The sequence below is a fragment of the Xyrauchen texanus genome, chromosome 7, assembly GCF_025860055.1.
Source record: "Xyrauchen texanus isolate HMW12.3.18 chromosome 7, RBS_HiC_50CHRs, whole genome shotgun sequence".
NCBI classification, from domain to species: domain Eukaryota; kingdom Metazoa; phylum Chordata; class Actinopteri; order Cypriniformes; family Catostomidae; genus Xyrauchen; species Xyrauchen texanus.
Window position 1 is genome coordinate 43,051,797 of NC_068282.1, and position 22,039 is coordinate 43,073,835.

Consider the following 22,039-nt stretch of genomic DNA (forward strand, 5'->3'; position numbering starts at 1 on the left):
AACTATTCCTGAATAAGTAGCTTTAACCTGGGGTTAAAATATACAAAACCTCTGGATTAAGTATTGTGTGGCAGCTCTTAATAGTGCCATGATGGTAAACGGTACATGATGTATATTATATTAGGTTACTGCTCAATGACATGACTTTTAGTGGGAAGGGATATGGGAGTTTTATTTAAGCCATAGCCTGGAATTTTTTTTTTTTTTAAATAAATTAAAAAAAAGTAGGTTTAAATAACTGTTAAATTATTATTTATTGTCATGTTTTAAACCCAAATTAGCAAGTGTTCAAGAGACAATCCGAATACAATGGTTTTGATGGGCACTAAAGCGCTAGAGGAGACTCCTCTACTGTCTTGTTCCTTTTTGAAGTCCCTCCTGTCCCTTGTGTTCTCCTTCAGTAGCCTAGTCTTTTCCAGTGACCTGAATATGTCTTTCTCTCTCTGTTGCTAATAGAGTGTACATTTTAAAGAGTTCAGAGGAAAGACTTGTCATGAGGGGTGCAGTAGACTGCCTTTTGAAGATGGATCTCTTGAAAAAGTACACCTACAGTATGCTCATTTTTCCTACGTTGTGTTTCTGCTCTAAATGTAGTGGCCCATTTTTCAGTGTTGTGAGAATTTATGATGCACTTCAAAAACCTATTTGGGTGATATTAATTGAAAGAACAGCATTCACTAAACCTCATGTAAAAAAATTATGTTTTGATGGTTCACTTTCAAGCTTTCAGGTACAACGGCTTATCCAGACAAGGCTGGTCCATAGGACAAAAGCTATATTGCATTGTACCGCTGTAACTTCAGAAGAAAGTTTTGAAGCTGAAAATGGATCTTGGCTGAAGTATTTGAAATTGTTGTTTGGGTACATGTTTGAAACTGTACTTTTATGTATGTGTACTGTATGTTTTCTGTTTTGTTATTTTTTTGTGAGAGCTAATTCATAACATTCAAGAAACATTCTATTTTCATAAAAGCCCTTCTGAAAAAATTAACATAGCTGTTCGTTACGTATATCATTTGTTTTAGATGCTGGTCCCCATAATGCTGTAATGTTGGTGTGCTGATTTTTCCCTACAGGAATAAGAGTGCAACTGTTGGGTTCCAAAAGTAAAAATTCCATTCATTTTCTCTGTATGTTCTAATTTTTTTATTTTCCTGGTACATGCACTGCTGTCTCAGTGCGCACACTACTGAAATGAAAAACAGTGTCTAGCAATGCCTAGGCTCCAAATTTCTAAATGTATATACACTGTCAGCCAAAGGTTTGGAACAATGTACAGATTTAGCTCTTATGGAAAGAATTTGTACTTTTATTCACCAAAGTGGCATTCAACTGATGACAATGTATAGTCAGTACATTAATATTCTAAAAAATTACTATTACACACTGCACCAATAGAAACCGACCAACGCCTAGTCGGATCAGTGCATTAACCCTGTCGTTGTTTGTTGGCATCTGGTTGTCAGGTCGTGGAATTTCTGATCTGTGTGGTATGATTTTCCAATTAACTCGTAATCTTGTAATCTGACATGGCCACGAACCATTGCCGTGATGATGAGGGAAGCGTCCCTGAAAACTCCATGGAAATGAAAGCGCGTGCGCTAGGCGCTAGCAGCAGGCGTGCTAAATCGCTGTCGTAAATATAAATATGGCAGTTTGCTGGACGAATCGGAGAGAAGAGGAGTTGGTGGATCTCTGGGAAGGGAAGCCGGAGCTTTATGTTGTGGGTGTAGCCATGTATGCAAACCGCAACTCAAGGGGACTGCAATAAGATCGATTTCCACAGCCCTTGGGATATCCGATTTGTCATTTAAAGTGTTACCTAAATACTTCAATACAGCAATTATGTATTATAATACAGCAATAATGTATTATTTATGTTAAATAAACATACTTGACATTAATGTTAAAGTAGTTACTCTTAATGTAGTAACAAAGAAACGTTAACTACGTTTATCAAAAATTGTATCTTGCTCGCTCAGAACTTAAACTTGTCATATGCCCTCCATCTGTCTTCAGGTTTTCAATGAACTTCTGTTGATGTTGACAAGTTATCAGCAATTTTGATATTTACAGCTATTTACTACTTAAATTTACTTTTGCACCCTTCAGAAACCCTGCTTAAGTAGGATGTAACTGGACAAACATAGTGAAAACAGTGATTGGTATGTATTTTACTGTATCATCTTCGATTAAGAAATCTTAGTTTGCCTAATGATCATCTTTCACAAAAGCTGAGGTAAAGAAAAAATAGACAATATGAGGACACTGTACAACAGATATCTTAAATCCCCTCCATCTGGCAGCGGAGGACATCTGACTCCAAGGCAGGAATGGTTCCTGAGGAAACTCAAGTTTTTAGAGGCGCGCATGAAAAAAAGACCCTCAACATCAAACCTTGATGTTCAAAATGTAAGTTTATTTACAATAACATATTTGTTTGGGTGTGGGCGCAGATAAATATTTACAGTACTTAAGCCCATTGCCATGGACAGCTCCTCTTTCAAAATTAAAGTGCTGCATCAACCTAAACTAAACTTTGTTTAAAAATCTAGTTTTATATAAATGAAACATAGTTCTACCAAAAATGCAAATTCTGTCATTATTTTCTCATCTCCATGTTGTTCTAAAGCTGTACTGTATGACTGTATTCTTGAAACACTAAGGCAATATTTGCAAAATGTGTGCCTAGGTCACTTTAGTGTTGAACATTTTGCAAATATCTCCTTTTGTGTTTCATGAAAGGCAGAAAAATACTATTGGTTTGGAACAATAAAAGGGTGAATAAATGATGACAGAAGTGTAATTTTTAGGCGAACAATCTCTTTACAATGTTATGTATCTGGGTACAGGTGAAGAACATTTTTTACAAAATTCTATCCCATTGCCAAGGAACAGTTCCTGTCTCTAAATTTAAGTACTCCATTAGCCTCTCCCTGTTTTGTTTGGCCTCGTTATTCATATTTGTGGACCTTGCCAATAATGCCTAGGGTAGGATCCTTTCTCTAGGTTTGAGGTAGAACATAATTTTCATCCTGATCAATTATTCCACTTAGATAAACATCACTGAATTCAGCATGTAAATGGTTGTGAAGGGCACATGATGCAAGAACAATGTCCTCCACAACATTTGGCTCTAGATTAATCATAGTAAAAAAAAAAAAAAAAACCTGAATCTGTTGGCAAAGCTGCCAAAGATATTTTCAACCATACGGCGGGCACGGGATAACCTGTAGTTGAAGACTCTTTGTTCTGTTGAAAGCACCCTTCATGCAAAAGGTTTCATTAAGTAATGTTTTAGAGGAAATGCTTAGTCTGCCATAAAGGGCATTCTCATGTCTTTCCCTGGCAATGGCGTGGGCTGGAGAATGTCTGCAATCTAGAGATTCGCAGTGTTGAGTCTCTAAATACTCCACCATCTGAGGCCCTTCCATTACACCCTACATCAACATAAAGAAATCTGTAATTGCTGTCAACCAATGCCATCATTACAACTGAATTGAAGTGTTTATAATTTAAGAACTGGGCTCCACAGTGAGGAGGGTGTCTAATCTGAATATGCCTCCCATCCAAAGCTCCAAAGCTATTTGGAAATTTTGCAGTGACTTGAAATCCCTCAGATATCTTCAGCCACTCATCTGCTGTTGTAGGTCACTGGAAAATAAAATAATAAATTATGAATTCACAGTTCTTTTACTTGTAAATTCATCGTTATAAAATGTTTTACAGAAGCCTACTTTACTTTCAGAGGTGGGATGGGTGAAGGTGAGCAGAGAGGTGGATAAAAAAAACAGGAAAATGAAGCAGAAGAACAAGAGAGGGAAGAGAAGGAACATTTACAGCCCACACCAAAGAGAAGCTGTCCTAAAAGAAGAATTTCATCTGATGCTGCTCAAGCCCAAGACCTGGCCATTCTTGCGGCCATAAATTAAACTCTAAAAGTTCTGACAGAGAAGCACCACCAGAACCAGCAGCCATCCAAGACAGCATATCTGACTTCTGTCAGTACATACTGTAGAGCAGCAATTGCGAGCAATTGAAGACCCAAACCACCTACATAACGTTCAGTTTCAAATACATCAGATACTATATTCCCGCCCATCTCCAAATCAATATCCAGCTGAGTATTTACATCCCATGTAGTCCCTGAATTACATCAAAATTTAAGATTCAAATTATATATAAAAATGCATTTTTTTTTTACGTTTTAGCTTTGCTAAAAGTTTAAGTCTCACCCTGTATGTGTGGTTGCATGTTTGTTTGTTTGTAGTTATTTACTTATTTGTATTTTCCAACTTCATCCAATTCATTTATTTTAGAATTTTAAAGTAAGGTTTGAAAATGATAAATGACACAAAATAAAGAATTACTAATTTAAATTAAGTATTGTTGTTATTCTGTTAACAAACAACAGAAAATTACTTTGTTTTGTTCCCAAACACGTATGATCTGTAAAATTGTATTAATAGCACAAAGTAATGAAGCATTTAGTTACAGCATTTGGAACTATTGTGCCCTTTCTTGCCAAGTGTACAGCTGACATTTCTTTCTTATGAATTCCATATGACGACATCGCGTATATAGCGTGCATCATTAATCTCTGTGCAAGAATAACACTAACACTATTATTAAACTAGATAGTGCTGAAAGCTTTGACCTTGTTCAGCACCACTGGACCTGACAGCTCCGTAACGATGTGCATACTTAAATTAAAGCACAAGACACCGACATATTATTTGAGAAAAGGTAATTATGTATCGATAATTTATTTAAATAAATTGTATTTTGGCCCCTGGTGAAGATAATCTACCCTTGTGTTTTGGTATCAATCGGGATCATCCACTTAACTGTATGCCATTTTAGTATTCTGTTGTTTGAAGTAAGAAGCAAGATCACAAATGTTAAATGTTTATAACTTGCATTTGCGTAAAACTATTTTACACAATGTGTGACGTAACAATGATCTTATCTTATCACATAACCTACCTTAAGACGTCTTTCTCGGAGAACATGGTAGATGGCTCTACATGTTTCGGGAATAAATTCAGTTAAAGTTGAGCATCCAATTCGAATCAAGTTGTGCAGGTTATGAAAAGATTCCCCTATGTTCAATATGTACAACATAGCTGTTAGAAATATAAATATTTATCATTTCCACTTAAATAGACATTTCAAGGGATACAATTTGAGATTGTTACCTGTTGGCAGAAAACGAAGTATAATCATGAGGCATTCACCCGGGTGAAATGGCATCTATACATTTGTAGTTTTCCTCAGAATTATTGGTGACACCATCAGAAGTAGTTCTTGTAACTAATTGGGGGCAAACCAAGCAAAATTTTGAAAGCTCTGGACATCGTCTGTTTGTTTCTCTGCATACATTTAAGTAAGCACCCCGTCTCTCACCTTGCAACAACCAAGGCACACAAATTTGTATTTCACCCACAACCTATTTCATTTCATTCGTTGTCTTTTCATGCGAAGAACGACACGTAAACACATAAGTAAAAGTAAAATTTGGATTGTGATAAAAGGATCATACATTTTTTAACCATTCTGACTCTCCATTACGAAGTCTGTTGGTGCAGTGTGAACATAACCTTTATGTTTCGAACATTCTAAATCCAATGGCCGACTTTAGAATGTTGGTGATTGTTGGCGTTGGTCGTGTCTGTCGGTACAGTGTGAACTGGCCTTTAGGAACAGACTGAGATATAAATCGTTATTCACAATCATGATTCATATTTATTTATTTTTTATTAAAAATGCTGCCCCAGCGCATCATACCAGATTTTATGTATTTGATGGCAAAGCACCATTGGTTCAACAACAACTTCAGCAGCATGACTGCAGGGTCCCAAGGTTAACCAGCCTCAAACCAACATAAATCAACCTGGTCCAGCTTGGAAACCAAGGGAGCTCCGAAAAGAATCTCAAAAACAAATAAGAATCTTATAAGTGCATCTTAATTGGTGCGTAAAATCATTTTCGTCCCTTTTCGGTCTGTGCCTCAGCATCTTTAGCAGATTTTTAATGTCTGTAACGTCTGTTTTGGTACATGTGTAGATGGTGTCAGCTACCAGATGTTTGTGCTGTTGTGTTTGCTTCTGGACTTGAGGAACACAGCACTTAAGACACAAGTTAAACCTCATGTTTTATTCATCTTTTTTGTTCCAGCCTCACCCCCTCTTTATATAACAATGGTGGAGATAAGATAAAAGTGATCTCGCCCCGTGAGTATTACAGTATCCCAGAAGAGAGCTTATATTTATATATTTTTTTTCTTTTTAGCTGTGCATTTTTGCTGGGAGCAATATGTGTTGGAGTGTGTGTTTGTGATATACATCAAACTTTGAGAGATTAGAGAGAGACGACTTTGCTCTCTCAAGGCACACATTCTTTCTCTCTGTGTAAATTGATGGAATAAGATTCTAATCCCATATCTCAGCTTCTGGTCCTACAAATAATGATGTGATCGGCACAGTGGGAATTCAGTTCTCTTTCACAAAGTTCCTGCTGCAAATGGAATGAGCAATCATTGTGCTGATAATGTTCCAGATGCTACACTGCTAGACTGGATTTCAATTTCAAGATACACGACAGAGTTGGTGATGAGGGAATTGTTGTTAAAGCAATATACAACCCAATTCCAAAAAGTTGGAACAGTTTGCCTAATGCCAATAAAAACTAAAATTTGTGATTTCTAAATGTGCTTTGACTTGCTTTCAAACAAAAACAATATAAAGCCAAGGTACTTAACACATAGCCAAAACATATAGCAACTCACAGGTGAATAACGTTGATAATCTCCTAACAAGGCCACATGTCAAGGTCTGGGTAGATTAGATGGTAAGCGATCAGTCAGTTCTTGTAATCAACGTGTTGAATGCAGGACAAATGGGCAGGAGTAAAGACCTGAGTGACTTTTGGAATTGTTATGGCCTGACGACTGGGTCAGAGCATCTTTGAAATGACAAGGCTTGTGGGGTGCTATCGGTCAGCAGTGATGAGTACCTATCGACAGTGGTCCGATGAGGGACAAACCACAAGCCACAGACAGTGTGTTGTGTACCCAAGGATCATCGATGCATGAGGGCAACGAAGGCTATCCCATCTGGTCCAAACCGACAAGGTCTACTGTGGCACAAGTCACAGAAAACTTGAATGATGTTACGGGAGGAATGTGTCACAATACATGCGTATGGGGCTGTGTAGCCACAGACCAGTCAGCGTGCCCATGATGTCCCCCTGCCCACCTTCGAAAGCCTCTACCATGGGCACGCAAGTGTCAGAACTGGACCTTGGAACTGTGGAAGAATGTTGCCTGGTCTGATAAGTCCTGTATTCTATTACATCACGTGGACGGCCGTGTACGTGTGCACCATTTACCTGGGAAAGTGATGGCACCAGTATGTACTGTGGAAAGACAACAAGCCGGTGGAGGGAGTGTGATGCTCTGGGCAATGTTCCGCTGGGAATGCCTGGGTCCGGCCATTCATGTGGATGTTTGACACTTGCACATTTGACACTTGCCACCTATCTAAACATTGTTGCAGACCAGGTACACCCCTTCATGGCAATGGTATTCCCTGATGGCTGTGGCCTCTTTCAGCAGGATAATGCGTCCTGCCACACTGCACACATAGTTGGCGAATGGTTTGAGGAACATGATGAAGAGATCAAAGTGTTGCCCTGACCTCAAAATTCCCCAAATCTCAATCCGATTGAGCACCTGTTGAATGTGCTGGACCAACAAGTCGATCCACTGTGGCTCCACCTTGCAAATTACAGGACTTGAAGGATCTGATGCAAATGTCTTGGTACTAGATACCACATGACACCTTCAGGGGTCTTGTAGAATCCATGCCTCATGTGTCGGTGCTGTTTTGGCGGCACATGGTGGAACATCAACATATTTGGCAGGTGGTCATAATGTTTTGGCTCAACACATTTGACGAGTTTAGAAGGGGGCAATTTATGACTAATAACAATCTGACAAGTTGAAATAAGGTGATGTGAAACAAGTGAGGCAACTGTGTTATAGAACATAAGGGGAATCCAAAAAATCTTAGTCCTTCAAGAGCAAGGATGGCTCACCAATTTGCCAACAGATGCGTCAGCAAATAATACTGCGTTTTGAGAATAGTGTTCCCCAAAGACAAATTGGAAGGATTTTGGGCCTTTCGCCCTCTATAATGCACAATATATTTAAAATATTCAAGGAATCCGGTTAAATCTCGGTGCGTAAAGGGCAAGGCCGAAAACCAAAACCAAGAACTTCTGAATGTACTTGATCTGCGATTCCTCAGATGTCACTGTCATGTGCTTGTAATGGATATCACAACATGGGCTCTGAAATACTTTGGTAAATATTTGTCAGTCAACACCATTAGCCACTGCATCAACAGATAAAAGTTAAAGCTTTACTATGCAAAGCAGAAGCCATATATCATCACTGTCCAGAAGAGTCACTGCCTTCTCTGGGCTCAGTCTCATCTGAGAGTTGAATCGTGTTTTGTGTTCTGGTGAGTCCACATTTAAAAACGTTCACATGGTGTTTTCTTTAGTGCCCAAACACTTACGTGTTATTAGAAGAACACAGTGTTAAACACAGACTGTCCCAAATTTTTGAAGCATGTTACAAAAAAACAGGGTAAAACATTACATTATGTGTTTTTGTATTACTTTCAATATAACACAGGGTGAATAGAATTTACAGATGTCTCCTTTTTGTTTTTATTAGCATTTTCCATACTGTCCCAACTTATTTGGAATTGGGGTTGTAATTATATGGATAATCTCATGTCGTGGTGTAGAATTATGGAATTGCTTCATTAATCTATTTATTTATTCTGCTTTAATACTACAAAAACTTGTAATTGCATCTGGAAACCATTGTAAACTGTATCCTCTGTTATTTATAATCACACAGTATCATTCTGTAATCATACAGTAGGTTCAAAATGTATACTTGCTGTTATTCTAAAAAACTATATGCATGCATAATTTACAAAATTAAAATTGTTTTCTGCATGCACAATTTATGGAAAAGAGCTTCATCTAAGAACTTAATAAATTTTTCTGAAGAACATTTTTGTTACTCCGGCCCCTGGTTTGTTCTAAACCTTTACCCTAAGTACACACACACACACACACACACACACACACACACACACACACACACACAAGATGTTTGCTGTTTGTTCAATTTACATAATTTAAATGAACTAAATAAACACAATTCTAGAACTATTTATCACAACTTGATTTTGTTTTGTTCTGTTCATTTAAATTTGTAAAGTGAAACTTTACTTAATCCATTTGAGTTGGAAATACATGAATACTTTTTGTGGTGTTAATGCAGCATTGATGAAACTGGGCAGGGGATTTATATTTCACAGCATGCTTTGCATGGGACTCGATTGGGAGAGTGAATGTAAAGATTAATTGTTATTTTATGTATTTTTGTGCAAGATTAATATAAAGGGGGATACTTGATGTTTTAATGTTTTGTTATGATGAGATTTAAAAGAGTTTCTGTTATGTTTGAGTTTTGAGGGATACCATTATGTTGAAGAATGGAGGTTGATCTACCGATCAGCACAGGTAGACTCACTTCGCTGAGCAATTATTGTGCTGACATAGCTACTAAACAAAACTCTGTAGTGCTTCCAACTAGCATGTATTTCACATGTGAAAATTTACTTTGTGTACTAGTTAGCGTAGAAGTAATGTTCAGCATTTAAAATGTAACCAACAAAGGTGACATCAAGGTAAAACTGAACTGCCAATGCTTTCTTGCATCTATTTGTATATATTGTATATAGTGTTATAGATCTTGTCTGTCATGCATATACTTGCATATATATATTTAACCATTTCTAGCCTCTTTTACATGGCACAGTGAAATATGCTGATTAAATAATGCAGCATTTTATTCACACAGAACCAAAGCCTACCTAAGCTTTACATCTATTCTTTTGCTGCATTGCAAGTAGCGTTTTTTCCTTCAGTAAATGCCAATCTATTTTAAATAGCCGATTCCATTCTGTTTTTGTTTTTCAGGGTGAATCACTGATATACCACAGACAAGTGAGATGGACAGAAGGAGAATTGTTGGGAGGGGAAGAGTCAAGAGAAGCACATATATTGTGCCATGCTTTCTGTTCGTAGAGGTGAGTTGTAGACTAATCAGAGATTGTTCACTTCTGTTCTCTTTAGCTGTTGCAATGCTTGTATGCTTTAATATCCAACATCTCTCGGTGTCATCACTATTATGCTCTGCCCGCAAGTGGAACTTAATAAAAATAAAAAAAATCAAGTATGCCATTGTAGATGGAGATGTTACTGGAAATGTCTACCCTCTTATGTCATCAACTCAAATGAGACTGTCTTTTTGCATCTTCTGACACCAGTAAAGTTGGTTTTGTCTGTATAAACTATGAGCAAAGTCACAACGGCAGAACCGATGTCTGTTGTTATTAAAGTAATATTTCACCCAAAAATTTAAATACTGTAATACTGTCACCATTTACTCACCCTCATGTCGATTCAAACCTGTATGCTCTTATTGTTTTTTTTAAGGGACCACAAAAGGAGAAATTTTGAAGAATATTTACTTGGCTCTTTTCCATACAAAGACAGTTTATTATAATGGCTGTCAAGCTCCAAAATATACAAGTATTGATACTTATTGTCACTATGAAAAGAACTGGAAAAATTCCACAAAAGAAATAACAGATTACTGGTTTGGAGCAACATAAGAGTGTGTAAACAGTGACTGAAAATGTATTTGTTGCTGAACATTTCTTTAATTGCAGGTGATATATTGTTATACTGTTATACTTAGATTTTTGTGAAAAGGTTTGAGGCTCCCCTGAAGGAAAGGGGAGAGTAATGTGATTTTATGAGAATCAACCACTCTGCCCCAGACTTGCGCTACCTTTTACAGGGTGCATTTTACCTACAGCTCCCTTGACTGGCAGATCTAATAAATGGTACACAGGACCAAACAAAAATATGTACCTGAAGCATGAGCTTCTGAGTCTACAGTAAACATCAAACAATTCTGTTACTTTTTGATATAGCCATGATATCCAAGACATATGTCTGGCACAATTCTGTGACCTCTTTTCTCATCTCTGATCTTCCACATCCCTTTATTCTTGAGTTCTCATTGACCCTCTTAATTAATACTGCTAATGAGCAGCATTTGCGCGCACAGTGCCTGATTGCCTCAGATGCTCAAGACCAAAAACAGAGGCAGCAAAGATTTCAGCCAAAATTATTGCATAAGTCTAACATACAAATTTGATGGCACTAAGTTTGTGTGCCAGCACAGCAGAGCATTCACAGGCTTTTCAAAGAGAATTAAAACTTGCAAAACCACATGTAGTCAAATCACAAACTTGGTGCCAGATTCAGTGAGATCCAGATTCACTAAGATAGGTGCATAGCCCATCTGGCCCAGTTTAATATGCAGAGACAACTACTGTATAAGTAAGCATCATTTGTAGGTTGATTCCTTCTGCTTGTCCAACCAACAACAGACATGGAGTGTGTTTGGAAACCAGTTTGAAAACAGTCATTATTTTTGCAATTCCTTTTGGTGTCATTAGAGGCACAGAAACTTGGCTGTATTCCACTGCCTCTTGTTCTTGCCATTTAGCAGATGCCTTTCATTCAAATCAACTTGGTTTACTAATATGCTGAATGGATAACTGCTGGATTTACATCTTTAGGCAGCACGTCCGTAGACTAGAATAAATACCGCCCACTCACAAACCATCTAATGCAAATTGCACACAAAAATATTGAGCTTTCAAAAACAATACAGCCATTATTTTTAATATCTCTTTTTTTCTTCTTTATATTTTACTGGACTGCCAAAAGATATTTTTGGTCGAAGGTTCTGCTGCTGACACCGGTCTCTGCTTACCAAAATTCGAACTACTGCCCCTAGTGCCAAAAGTGAGTTGTATTTTTATTTGCTAATGATTTAATACAGTAGGTGTGGGTAAAAATATTGATTTTCAGATACATTGCAATCTTTATTTGAACGATCTCGAAATTGATTCTTAAATCCCAAGATCGATCTTTTTTATCGACCACCTCGAATTTAAAGGGCCAGATACCAATGGGTGATCCGTGCGTTAGTATCCTTCTTGAAGCGGAGCCACTGCAGATGAGCATGATTGGAACAGAGGGTGAAGGCCCGCCCCAGCAGGTAGTAGCCCCCTGTCAGATGCATCAGTCTGCAAAATAAAGGGGAGAGAGAAGTCAGGAGCATGTAAAAGCGCTCCCCCCAAAGAAAGCCTGTTAGCATGACTCTGTCCACTGGACCGGATCGCAGGCCCCCTTTTTAGTACGGTCAGTCAGCGGGCTGGTGACAACAGAATAACTAGGCACAAATAGAGACCGAAGCCATTTGTTTTGAGAATAATGGCTGGCTGATGAAGTTATTGGCTGGCTAGCTGGCTCAGCCAAAACCTAAATGGCTGCTGCAGCCGCCAAACTTTTCATAGCTGCAAATGGCTGAAGCTGCCACTTCATGTCTACAGATGTCTATGTTATACTGATTTACTAGATCTCAATATTTCCAAGCAATGCATGGCTTACACTATATTTCTACAAAATGCAATACAATGTAATAAAGAAAACACCAGATTTTACTTTCACAACGTATGTACATATTTATTTTGTAGTCTGTATGCTACTAAACATTTTCAAATAGCCTACAATGTGTTGTGTTTAGGCTAAATGTATGTAGGCTAAGTTGTATACAATAACTTGGCATTATCATGGATGAAGCTTATCATATTACACCTTGAAGGAGCAAGTGATGATCATTTGCCATTGAGCAGTATTATTATTGAATTTATGAGAAATCTACAGACGCAAACAGACGAAGTGTAGTAAAATAAAGACCTAAATGTGTATTTCGGACTTTTTTTCACCACAAGTCTGAAAGAAGACATGTTATTGAAGACAAATATCCAAAAATCTCAAAATTGACCAGTAAAAAAAAAACGATTTTTTTTGCCTGCCGTGTCTCGCCTTAATATAAACACACACTGTTATCAGTATTATTTTGGACAAAGTTTTGCACATTTCACTTCAATGTACACTGAAGCATGCGTCGTGAATTAGCAATGTGGAAACGGTGGTTTGTTACTGCAGTAATATCACGTTCAGTGCTATAAATCTCTCCGCTCCAGAATATTTGGTTCATAACATCAATCTTTGATTCAGGTGTTTGTGCAACCGTGCCCTGAAGATTTAACAAAAGTCTGAGTAGGCCTAAGTTAAAAAAAAAAGTAAGTAGGAATTAGGAAAGTATGTGAGAAGTGAGATCAAAATTACCTTGCTTGCTTCTTTCCGCCATTTCACCTCAGTGCGAGAAAAACATGCATCGCTTCTTCTGTACGGAAAACGAGCAATTTTAATTGGTCGTCAGTTCACTGTGAGTCTGTGTATCGTAGCAACGAGCACAAGACTGTGCTGTTATGAATCCAGTGGGAAAATAGATCTTGTGTATTGTTTATATATTTCGTGTGTGTATGTCTCTATGTGATAGAATTATTATTTGATGCAAGTAATTCTAGCCGGCTCAGCCAAATTTTATCAGATGGCGGCTCAATTTGGCTTACGAAATTATTGGCTGGCGGCGGCTGAAATTCTAAATGGCGCAAATGGCGGCACCTGGCGGCGGCTTCGGGGTCTAGGCACAAACCCCTGGTAGCAGCCAGCCAACCCCAAAAACTGCCTTACCTGCTTTTTGGTTTTGGGCGTTGGGCAGGCCGCGAACACTGCGGTTTGTTAACCTGTGGATGCCCCTTCCCGTGACCCAAGTGGAACCCCAGATACCTAACTTCCACCCAATTGCGCAATTCTTTGAGTTGGCCGTGAGTCCCGCCTGGCACATCGCTCTCAGAAGAGCCCTCAGATGTTGCACATGCCGCCACCAGTTATTACTATAAATGATGATATCGTCTAGATATGCAGCGGCATTTGCCATATGCGGTCTAAGGGTCTTGTCCATGAGGCACTGAAATGTGGCGGGGGCTCCGAACAATCCAAACAGAAGCGTCACAAATTGGTGTAATCCGAAAAAGCTGTTTTTTCTCAGGGTATTGGAGTTAAAGGGATCTGCCAATAACCCTTTGTTAAATCCATTGTCAGAGAGAGAAGAAAAAAGCACTGCATCTCTGCCTCCTGGAAACCACTGCCATGTAGTCCTCTTCCAGATGGATGGCCTTCCCCAGTGATGCCAGGCGGTGGCACTGGACCCACTCTGACATTCCTCGAGGAAGCTGGGAGACAAACTGCTCCAGTACCACCAAATCGACGACATCCACGGCGCTGCCGGTTTCCTCCACCAGCAACCATTTCCGGCAGGCATCCCGGCGCTATTGGGCAAAAGTGAACGGCCGGCCGTGCTTTCCGAAGCTCAGGGATCTGAAGAGCTGACGATTCTGTTCGGGGCTACGACCAACCCGTTGCTGGATGGCCCTCTATAGATGTGGGAAGTTGCTGTGCCACTAGCTGGGCCTCTTCGGGTCGCAGCGCCAGCCCGCTCTTTGGTGATCAAGCTCTGGAGCACCTGTCGGTACTCCGCTTGTGCCTGGAGCAGGACGTGAAAATGCTGTTCCTGCTCCAGGAGTGACTCTATCAGTGCTGGTAGAGTGCTGGTGTGGGACTTTACAAATTCAACCAGCTGAGAAGACTCCATAATGATCTCCTCCAAAGCTGGGTTTTCAGCACCACTGTGATATGTTACATTCATGAGCAATGGAGGAGTCAGGAGACATCGAAATGGGTTCAAGGTCAGTCTCTTTTAATTGTTTGTATTTTAAGCACACAGTCGAATTTAACTGTCAATAACCTAAAATAATTAGTAAATAAATGAAAGCACAATTAATGACTCTTAATCTGTATAAATACCAACCCAATACAGTCAACAGGAATGCATATTTTATTTACTCAACCTACCAACTCAAACTCCAACCCTAAAAGTATCCGTCAGTGAATGAAAATGCAACCATTTTTTATGTGAACGCAATTAGAGTACTTCATGGTTTCCATTTGACCAGAACCCACGTCTTTGAGGTTTCTTGCAAAACACACTATTAGTAGCATCTGAGGGAAAGGTGAACATATGCAAAATGCAAAAATGTCTGATGGAGGATGGTGCTTGTCAGTACTTCAGCTGAATGGGGTTGATTTCATGGTAGGCTACATGAACATCTGGAAGCAACATGTCGATTTCTAGTATGATCATGGTCATTACAACAAAATATACTATTGTTTTAAAGGAGACCTATTATGTCCCTTTTTACAAGATGTAATATAAGTCTCAGGTGTCCCCAGAATGTGTCTGTGACATTTCAGCTCAAAATACCCCACGGATCATTTATTATACCATTATAAATGCCTCTTTTTGGGTGGAAAAATTTGAAATGCTCCCTGCCCCCTTTCCGGAAGAGCTGTGCCTTTACAGCTCGTGCTTCGGATACAACAACAACAACAAATCAGTACCAAAATCTGCACAGATCTGCATATCGTGAAGCCATTCATTTTGACACACTGTTTTTGATTAATAGAAATATAAGAAAGAGGAGTGAGTGGACATTTAACATTGTAGGGCGGTTGTGAGACGACTCGCATTTATGTACAAACACCATGTAAAAGTGAATTTTGCATAGTAGGTCCCCTTTAAACATTTATTGTGGAATAGTGCCATATTTTTTTAAATTACTGGCAGTATAATAGAGTGTACACTACACAGTATTCAGTAAGTAGTAAGTTAGTGTTCCATTCTTTCTTATGGAACACTACCTACATAGCACCTACATAGCACTCTCTGCTGGAATCCAGCCTTCCCCTGTGGCCATAACCCTTTGTTTTACATTTGCATCTCATTATCAGTTGCGTTTGGTAACATTATCTTAGGCATTTTTCTTTCCCTAATCCTTCATACATTTCAAGCTCTGCGTTGACTCAGCACTGTGGGACAATAATAGGCTTAGAAATAGTATAGAACATTTTAACATTTCCTTGAGTTTTATGTTTTTCAAAATCCTAAAACTTTTTGTTAATTTCCAGGTTTAAATTAGACCTAAAGTCCCAAATTTGCAATGTGGACTCCCATTTTGAACTCCAACCAAACTGCTCTCTAGCTATACTGTATACTTAAATACCAGCCATCTTTGTTTATTATTACACATGTTTCTAACACTTTCCCAAAGTGACCTATACTACACTACTCAAGGGCACAATGGTGACACATCTATTCTCCAATTTATTATTTAAAACTGCAACCTTTAGAATACTGGCCCAGTGCTTCCACTACTAAGCTAGCACCACCCAGTGTTCTTGTAATCTTTAAGACATTTTTTGTTAAGGATCTGTTTTTGAAGTACCCCTTATGTCCCCCAGAGGAGTTAACTCATTCCCATATTAATTTTCAGTGAGTGTTTTGCAGGAGATTAGATAAGACCAGAGATAAAAGGCTAATTCTGAACTACCAGAACAGAAGAGGTGGGTGGAACACAGTGTTTGCCAAGAGGATGGATAAATACTTTGATCAAAATGTGTCTTTGTTCATCGCAGTCCAATCAAACACAGCTAGCTGAAAGATAAAAAACACAATGTATTGCATGAAAAATGTTATCGTAACATGTGCAACTTCCACTGTGAAATAACCCAATGGAAAGCATTTTTATAGTTTTAAAAATCAGCCAAGTAGAGAGTTGAAGAAAACACTCCAAAGAAATGTATAAAATTCTCATGAAATGAAAATGTTAATAGAAAATGGTAAATTTGCAACTCCGATATATCTGGTAGAATTTGAGCAGTTTGCAAAACATTCAATTAAATATGACTCTGCAAGAGTTTTCCTGATGTTTCTGTGCACTTGCACCAACTTGAAGTAGGTGTCTAGTTTTATACTTCCAGACCCCTAACCATACAAACTAATCTTAAGGAACCCTGACTACCTTTCTAAACCCTTAAGCCTAATATTAAGCTTCAGTGTATTACTCATCCCACATTGTTTGAGCTACAGACATGAACGACACCTCAAATTATGCAGCTTATTGAGGAGTGGTGCCATTTCTTTTCTATTACTTTTAAGATTTAAATTCCATAGGCTTACATTGAAGGGGGAAACCCGAGAGAAATCTTGGGTCCAGAATATCATAAAGACTTGGGGGTTGGCTGAGAATTCTGATCTCTTGTAGAAATTAATTAACATGGTCAATGTCACAAATTTGATTTGATATATGACCTAAAAATAGTGCAGAATTAAATACATCATCAATATTGTACATCATAACATCTCTTTGTTTTACATTTTCAGAAATCCTCAAACTTTGTTTATTTCCAGGTTTAAATTTGAATTTGAATCCAAGATTTTAAAAATATAGACTCTATATACAAAAAATAGACTACAGAATTTAGAGTCTACATTTTGTATTTTTATTAGTGGCTTGATAGATTTTACAATAGCCCTCAACATGCTGTTTTATTTAAGTAACTGTCATGTTTTTATATTTTCAAGCAATGTTATCTAAAAAAATTGTCTTTAAAATAATTTAAAGAACAAGCCTTTGAAATGTAATGTGTGAACAGCAGAGGGCACAATTATCCCATAGATTTTGCCCTTAAACTGCCTGGCAAATTTCTTATGAGACTAAAACTGTAATATTGCTTTGATTTTACTCATTTGTTTGAGATAAGATTTTTTTCTGTCAAGCTTCTTTACTGTGGAATGACTCACAATTATTATTTATTATTAAATATTATATTTATATATAAATATATTAATATATTAAATATTATTAGAAATGGACATCTAATAAAAAATATGTCCATAATATGCCCATAGATATTAATAGAAATAGACATCTGCTAATTATTAGATAACACGCCCAAGAAAAAAGTATAAGGTGGTTTGCAGGTCTTAGCTGGTTTCGCTGGTCTCCCAGCCTGGCTAAACTGGGGTTTAGCTGGTCTACTTGGTCTGGTCTCCTAGCCATGCTGGTCTTTAGCAGGTTAGCCATCTGGTCTCCCAGTCTGACCTTCTGTCAGGTGCCCAAAACCCCTTCAAAACAGACTAGACTGGTAAGGCTGTGAGACCAGATAACCAACTTTTGCTGGTTTCAGCTGTTTTTTGAGCAGGGCAATTTATAAATTTTTTATGAGTAAGCGCTAGTGCTAATAGCTAAAGTTAGCTGGTGAGGTTTAAGAAAAATAATTACTCTGTATCACTCTGTCATACTTCAACACAGAGTTGAAGTATGAGTATGAAGGCTGAATTTTTATGTGCTGGCACAGAAGTTCAAAAACAAGTTAAAAAAAAAACTTGAAAAAATACTGAATAAGCAAAACTTACTCTGAAAAATTTGGTCACAAAAGTGGGCCCGCTTTTTAAAAGTCCCTTGTGTAATCAAACATTACTTTTTTTTAAGTTTACCCTTTTTCAACACAACAGTGTATAAAACTTTAAATAGCTAAACTAGCTAAAACAAGCATAGCTTGACTGATGTTCCTGCTGCTCAAACAGTAGAGCATGGCGCTAATAATTTCACGGTCATGGGTTCAAATTCAATTTACTGATGAACTATATACCTTGAATGCATTGTTACTTTGGATAAAAGTGTCTTTCAAATTAATAAATGCAAACCTCCAGAGTGCTCACCCAAAATCTCTCAAAACTATTGTTATTATTGATAAGAATTACTCCTTATAATATTTCTAATATAAGCATTCACATTTTGAAAAACCAAGAAGTTGAAAATTGTAAACATGTTTTAGTTTGACTTTAATATCAGTGATTTCCTTGATATTATATGAAAACTCAATAAGTCAAAATAAATATTTCCTCTTAGTTTGGAGTGGAGATGGTGGATTATTGTGAATAATAGGCCAGATTTATTAATACTATGTATTTCACATAGATAGATAGAATTTATGGGGGTTATATTTGCATCAGGATTATTATCTTTGAGCAAAGTATTTCCACACTAAAAATAAAGCAGCTTGTGTTTGATTTCAGAATATTCCAATCAACCCAGGATTTGAGACATTAATTAATTATTATTCTTAGTCTTGTGTCAAGAATTAATGAGTTCATTTGATTACCTGTTACAAGAAGCTATCAAAATGGTTAGCTGTTGCCCAGTTGGAAAGTTATGGACATATTATTAGTGATGCTTGTAAGGCAAGTGTCACTACTATTATTGCTCATACATACAAACGCCTAACCCAAAGTGTTAAAATAAATGACCTCAAATCATGTGACTTGAGGAGAGGTGTGATATTATGATATAGATGATGAAACAATATATACTGTATACTTACATTGTGAGAGGTACTGAAGCCATATCTAGGGACCCGAATATTAAGCAAATGCATTGGAATGCCCTGGTGACCATACACAACAACCTAGCATAGTGGCATCAACTTTTGCAAGAGCAAATTGCTATCATTTTCTTCAGACAATGAAAATCCAGTTTGTTCTGTTCACCATGCAACGCAAATACCAAAACAACTACTAATTAGGGCAAGTTTTGTAATTGGCAAATATGGCTTTATCTTTGCAACATAAGCCAAAAAAGAGAAACCTATTGCCAAATGTCTGATCAGGATTTGTAATAGGTGGCCAGCAAGCAGACTAAAGCTAACAAAGCAGGAGGTTTGCAGAACTATATTAATAGCTTTTAGATGAGTGAGAACTAAAGACTTGTGCTCTGCTGTGTGCAATGCTGGGTAAGAGCTAGAAATAACACGAAGATGCGCACAGCAGGAGGAGGAGCCGCCAGCAGAAAAGATCTCAGTAGTGTCTCTTATAGAGCAAGAGTGAAGCAAAAACTAGCCAATGGTCTATTAAAGAGCTTTGTGAAGTGGATTTGTAGAATTGTTTAACATGGAATCAAGCACTGATGGATGATGGAATTTTGCATTTATCCTTTTCATTGAGTCCAGGGTGAGTCAGGAACAGAACTGGCCTTCATTGATCAGGTTGTTCAGGCTTTGGAATCCCTCAGCATTTCACAACATAGAAAAACGCATTGGGCACTGTAGACATAATTGTAGATCAATAATTGTAGACATAATTGGTAGCCAATCAAGCCTCTCTTAGCTGAGTTTGCAAGTAAGCCGGTTTCACTGCAACATGCTGCTAGAGTTTTCTGCGGAACCCTCCTCCTCCACAGCTTCACTTGTCTAGATCAGCTACATGGGAGTCTATTTAAATCTAATTGTGCAGCAGCATATCCACATGACTAACTCAGCATATCTGTGTGCGTTCTGGTAGTAGCAAGTCTCTGTACTTGCTCTGCAGCAGCAGCAGCATAGCAGATCTAGTCCGCCAAGACCAATATCCCATCAATCTGTCATACCCGCATTAACATGCTAAATCTTTCAGTGAGTTGTCATGATTGAACTGAGGAAAATCTGAAATCACTCAGATTTAGTGTGTCTTTTTATAAATCCAGCATAACCCAATAAACCAACCGTTACATTCACAATGGACTTAAATGATACAGGGTTTCTATTATTAATAATTGATCACTTTGATTTCTCCCATAACAGAGTTTCTCCCATAACAGAGTTGAACTTTAGCTTGACAAAGCAAGTATTATAGTAAACATAATGAAATACTGATAAAGTCTGTTGGGGAACTTACCTCTGTTTGAACCATGTGGTAAAAAAATAAGATGTCACTCCCTTAAATATGATGTCAGAAAGATCCACATCATCTGAGTTGAACAGAAAGTGCAAAATAATTCAAAAGGAGATTTTGATGGTTAGTTTTTGGAATGGCTTAAAAAGGTTTGGGCAGCTCCCTTACTTTTTCACCGTTTACAGAGATAAGTGGGGTTTACCAGGAGTCAGCACCCCTATTTCAGTGACATCTGTCAGGTAATAGGGATATTTTATGTACTGTATGATATTCCAAAATAAATAACTTACTGCACATATATTTGTGTATATAAATATCTCACAAAAGTGAGTACACCCCTCACATTTTTGTAAATATTTGATTATATCTTTTCATGTGACAACATTGAAGAAATGACACTTTGCTACAATGTAAAGAAGTGATTGTACAACTTGTATAACAGTGTAAATTTGCTGTCCCCTAAAAATAACTCAACACACAGCCATTCATGTCTAAACCGCTGACAACAAAAGTGAGTACACCCCTAAGTGAAAATGTCAAAATTGGGCCCAAAGTGTCAATATTTTGTGTGGCCACCATTATTTTCCAACACTGCTTTAACCCTCTTGGGCATGGAGTTCACCAGAGCTTCACAGGTTGCCACTTGAGTCCTCTTCCAGTCCATTACGACATCACGGAGCTGGTGGATGATAGAGACCTTGTGCTCCTCCACCTTCCATTTGAGGATGCCCCGTATGGTCTGAGCACTGACTGGCTGACCCCCCACCCCTTCAACCTCTGCAGCAATGCTGGCAGCACTCATACGTCTATTTCCAAAGTCAACCTCTGGATATGATGCTGAGCGCGTGCACTCAACTTCTTTGGTCGACCATGGCGAGGCCTGTTCTGAGTGGAACCTGTCCTGTTAAACTGCTATATGGTCTTAGCCACCATGCTGCAGTTCAGTGTCAGGGTCTTGGCAATCTTCTTATAGCCTAGGTCATCTTTATGTAGAGCAACAATAATTTTTCAGATCCTCAGAGTTCTTTGCCATGAGGTGCCATTTTGAACTTCCAGTGACCAGTATGAGGGAGTGTGAGAGCGATGACACCAAATTTAACACTCCTGCTCCCCATTCACACCTGAAACCTTGTAACACTAACGAGTCACATGACACCGGGGAGGGAAAATGGCTAATTGGGCCCAATTTTGACATTTTCACTTAGGGGTGTACTCACTTTTGTTGCCAGCGGTTTAGACATGAATGGCTGTGTGTTGAGTTATTTTGAGGGGACAGCATATTTACACTTATACAATCTGTACACTCACTTATTTACATTGTAGCAAAGTGTCATTTCTTCAATGTTGTCACAT

General features: G+C 38.1%; 1 protein-coding gene across 4 annotated transcripts in view; it reads left to right on the top strand.

Annotated features, from left to right (window-relative positions):
• Positions 1–22,039, top strand: part of LOC127646364 (phospholipid phosphatase-related protein type 5-like) — a 71,864-nt gene that overhangs the window by 12,720 nt on the left and 37,105 nt on the right. For 3 of the 4 annotated variants that reach the window (XM_052129928.1, XM_052129926.1, XM_052129930.1), the window contains exon 2: positions 10,066–10,175. In XM_052129928.1, coding sequence (XP_051985888.1) covers positions 10,098–10,175 — 78 coding nt within the window. In that variant the 5' untranslated portion in view covers positions 10,066–10,097. Of the gene's footprint in view, positions 1–10,065; positions 10,176–14,720; positions 14,826–22,039 lie in introns of those variants that run through there. The other variant, XM_052129927.1, reaches the window with a different exon arrangement.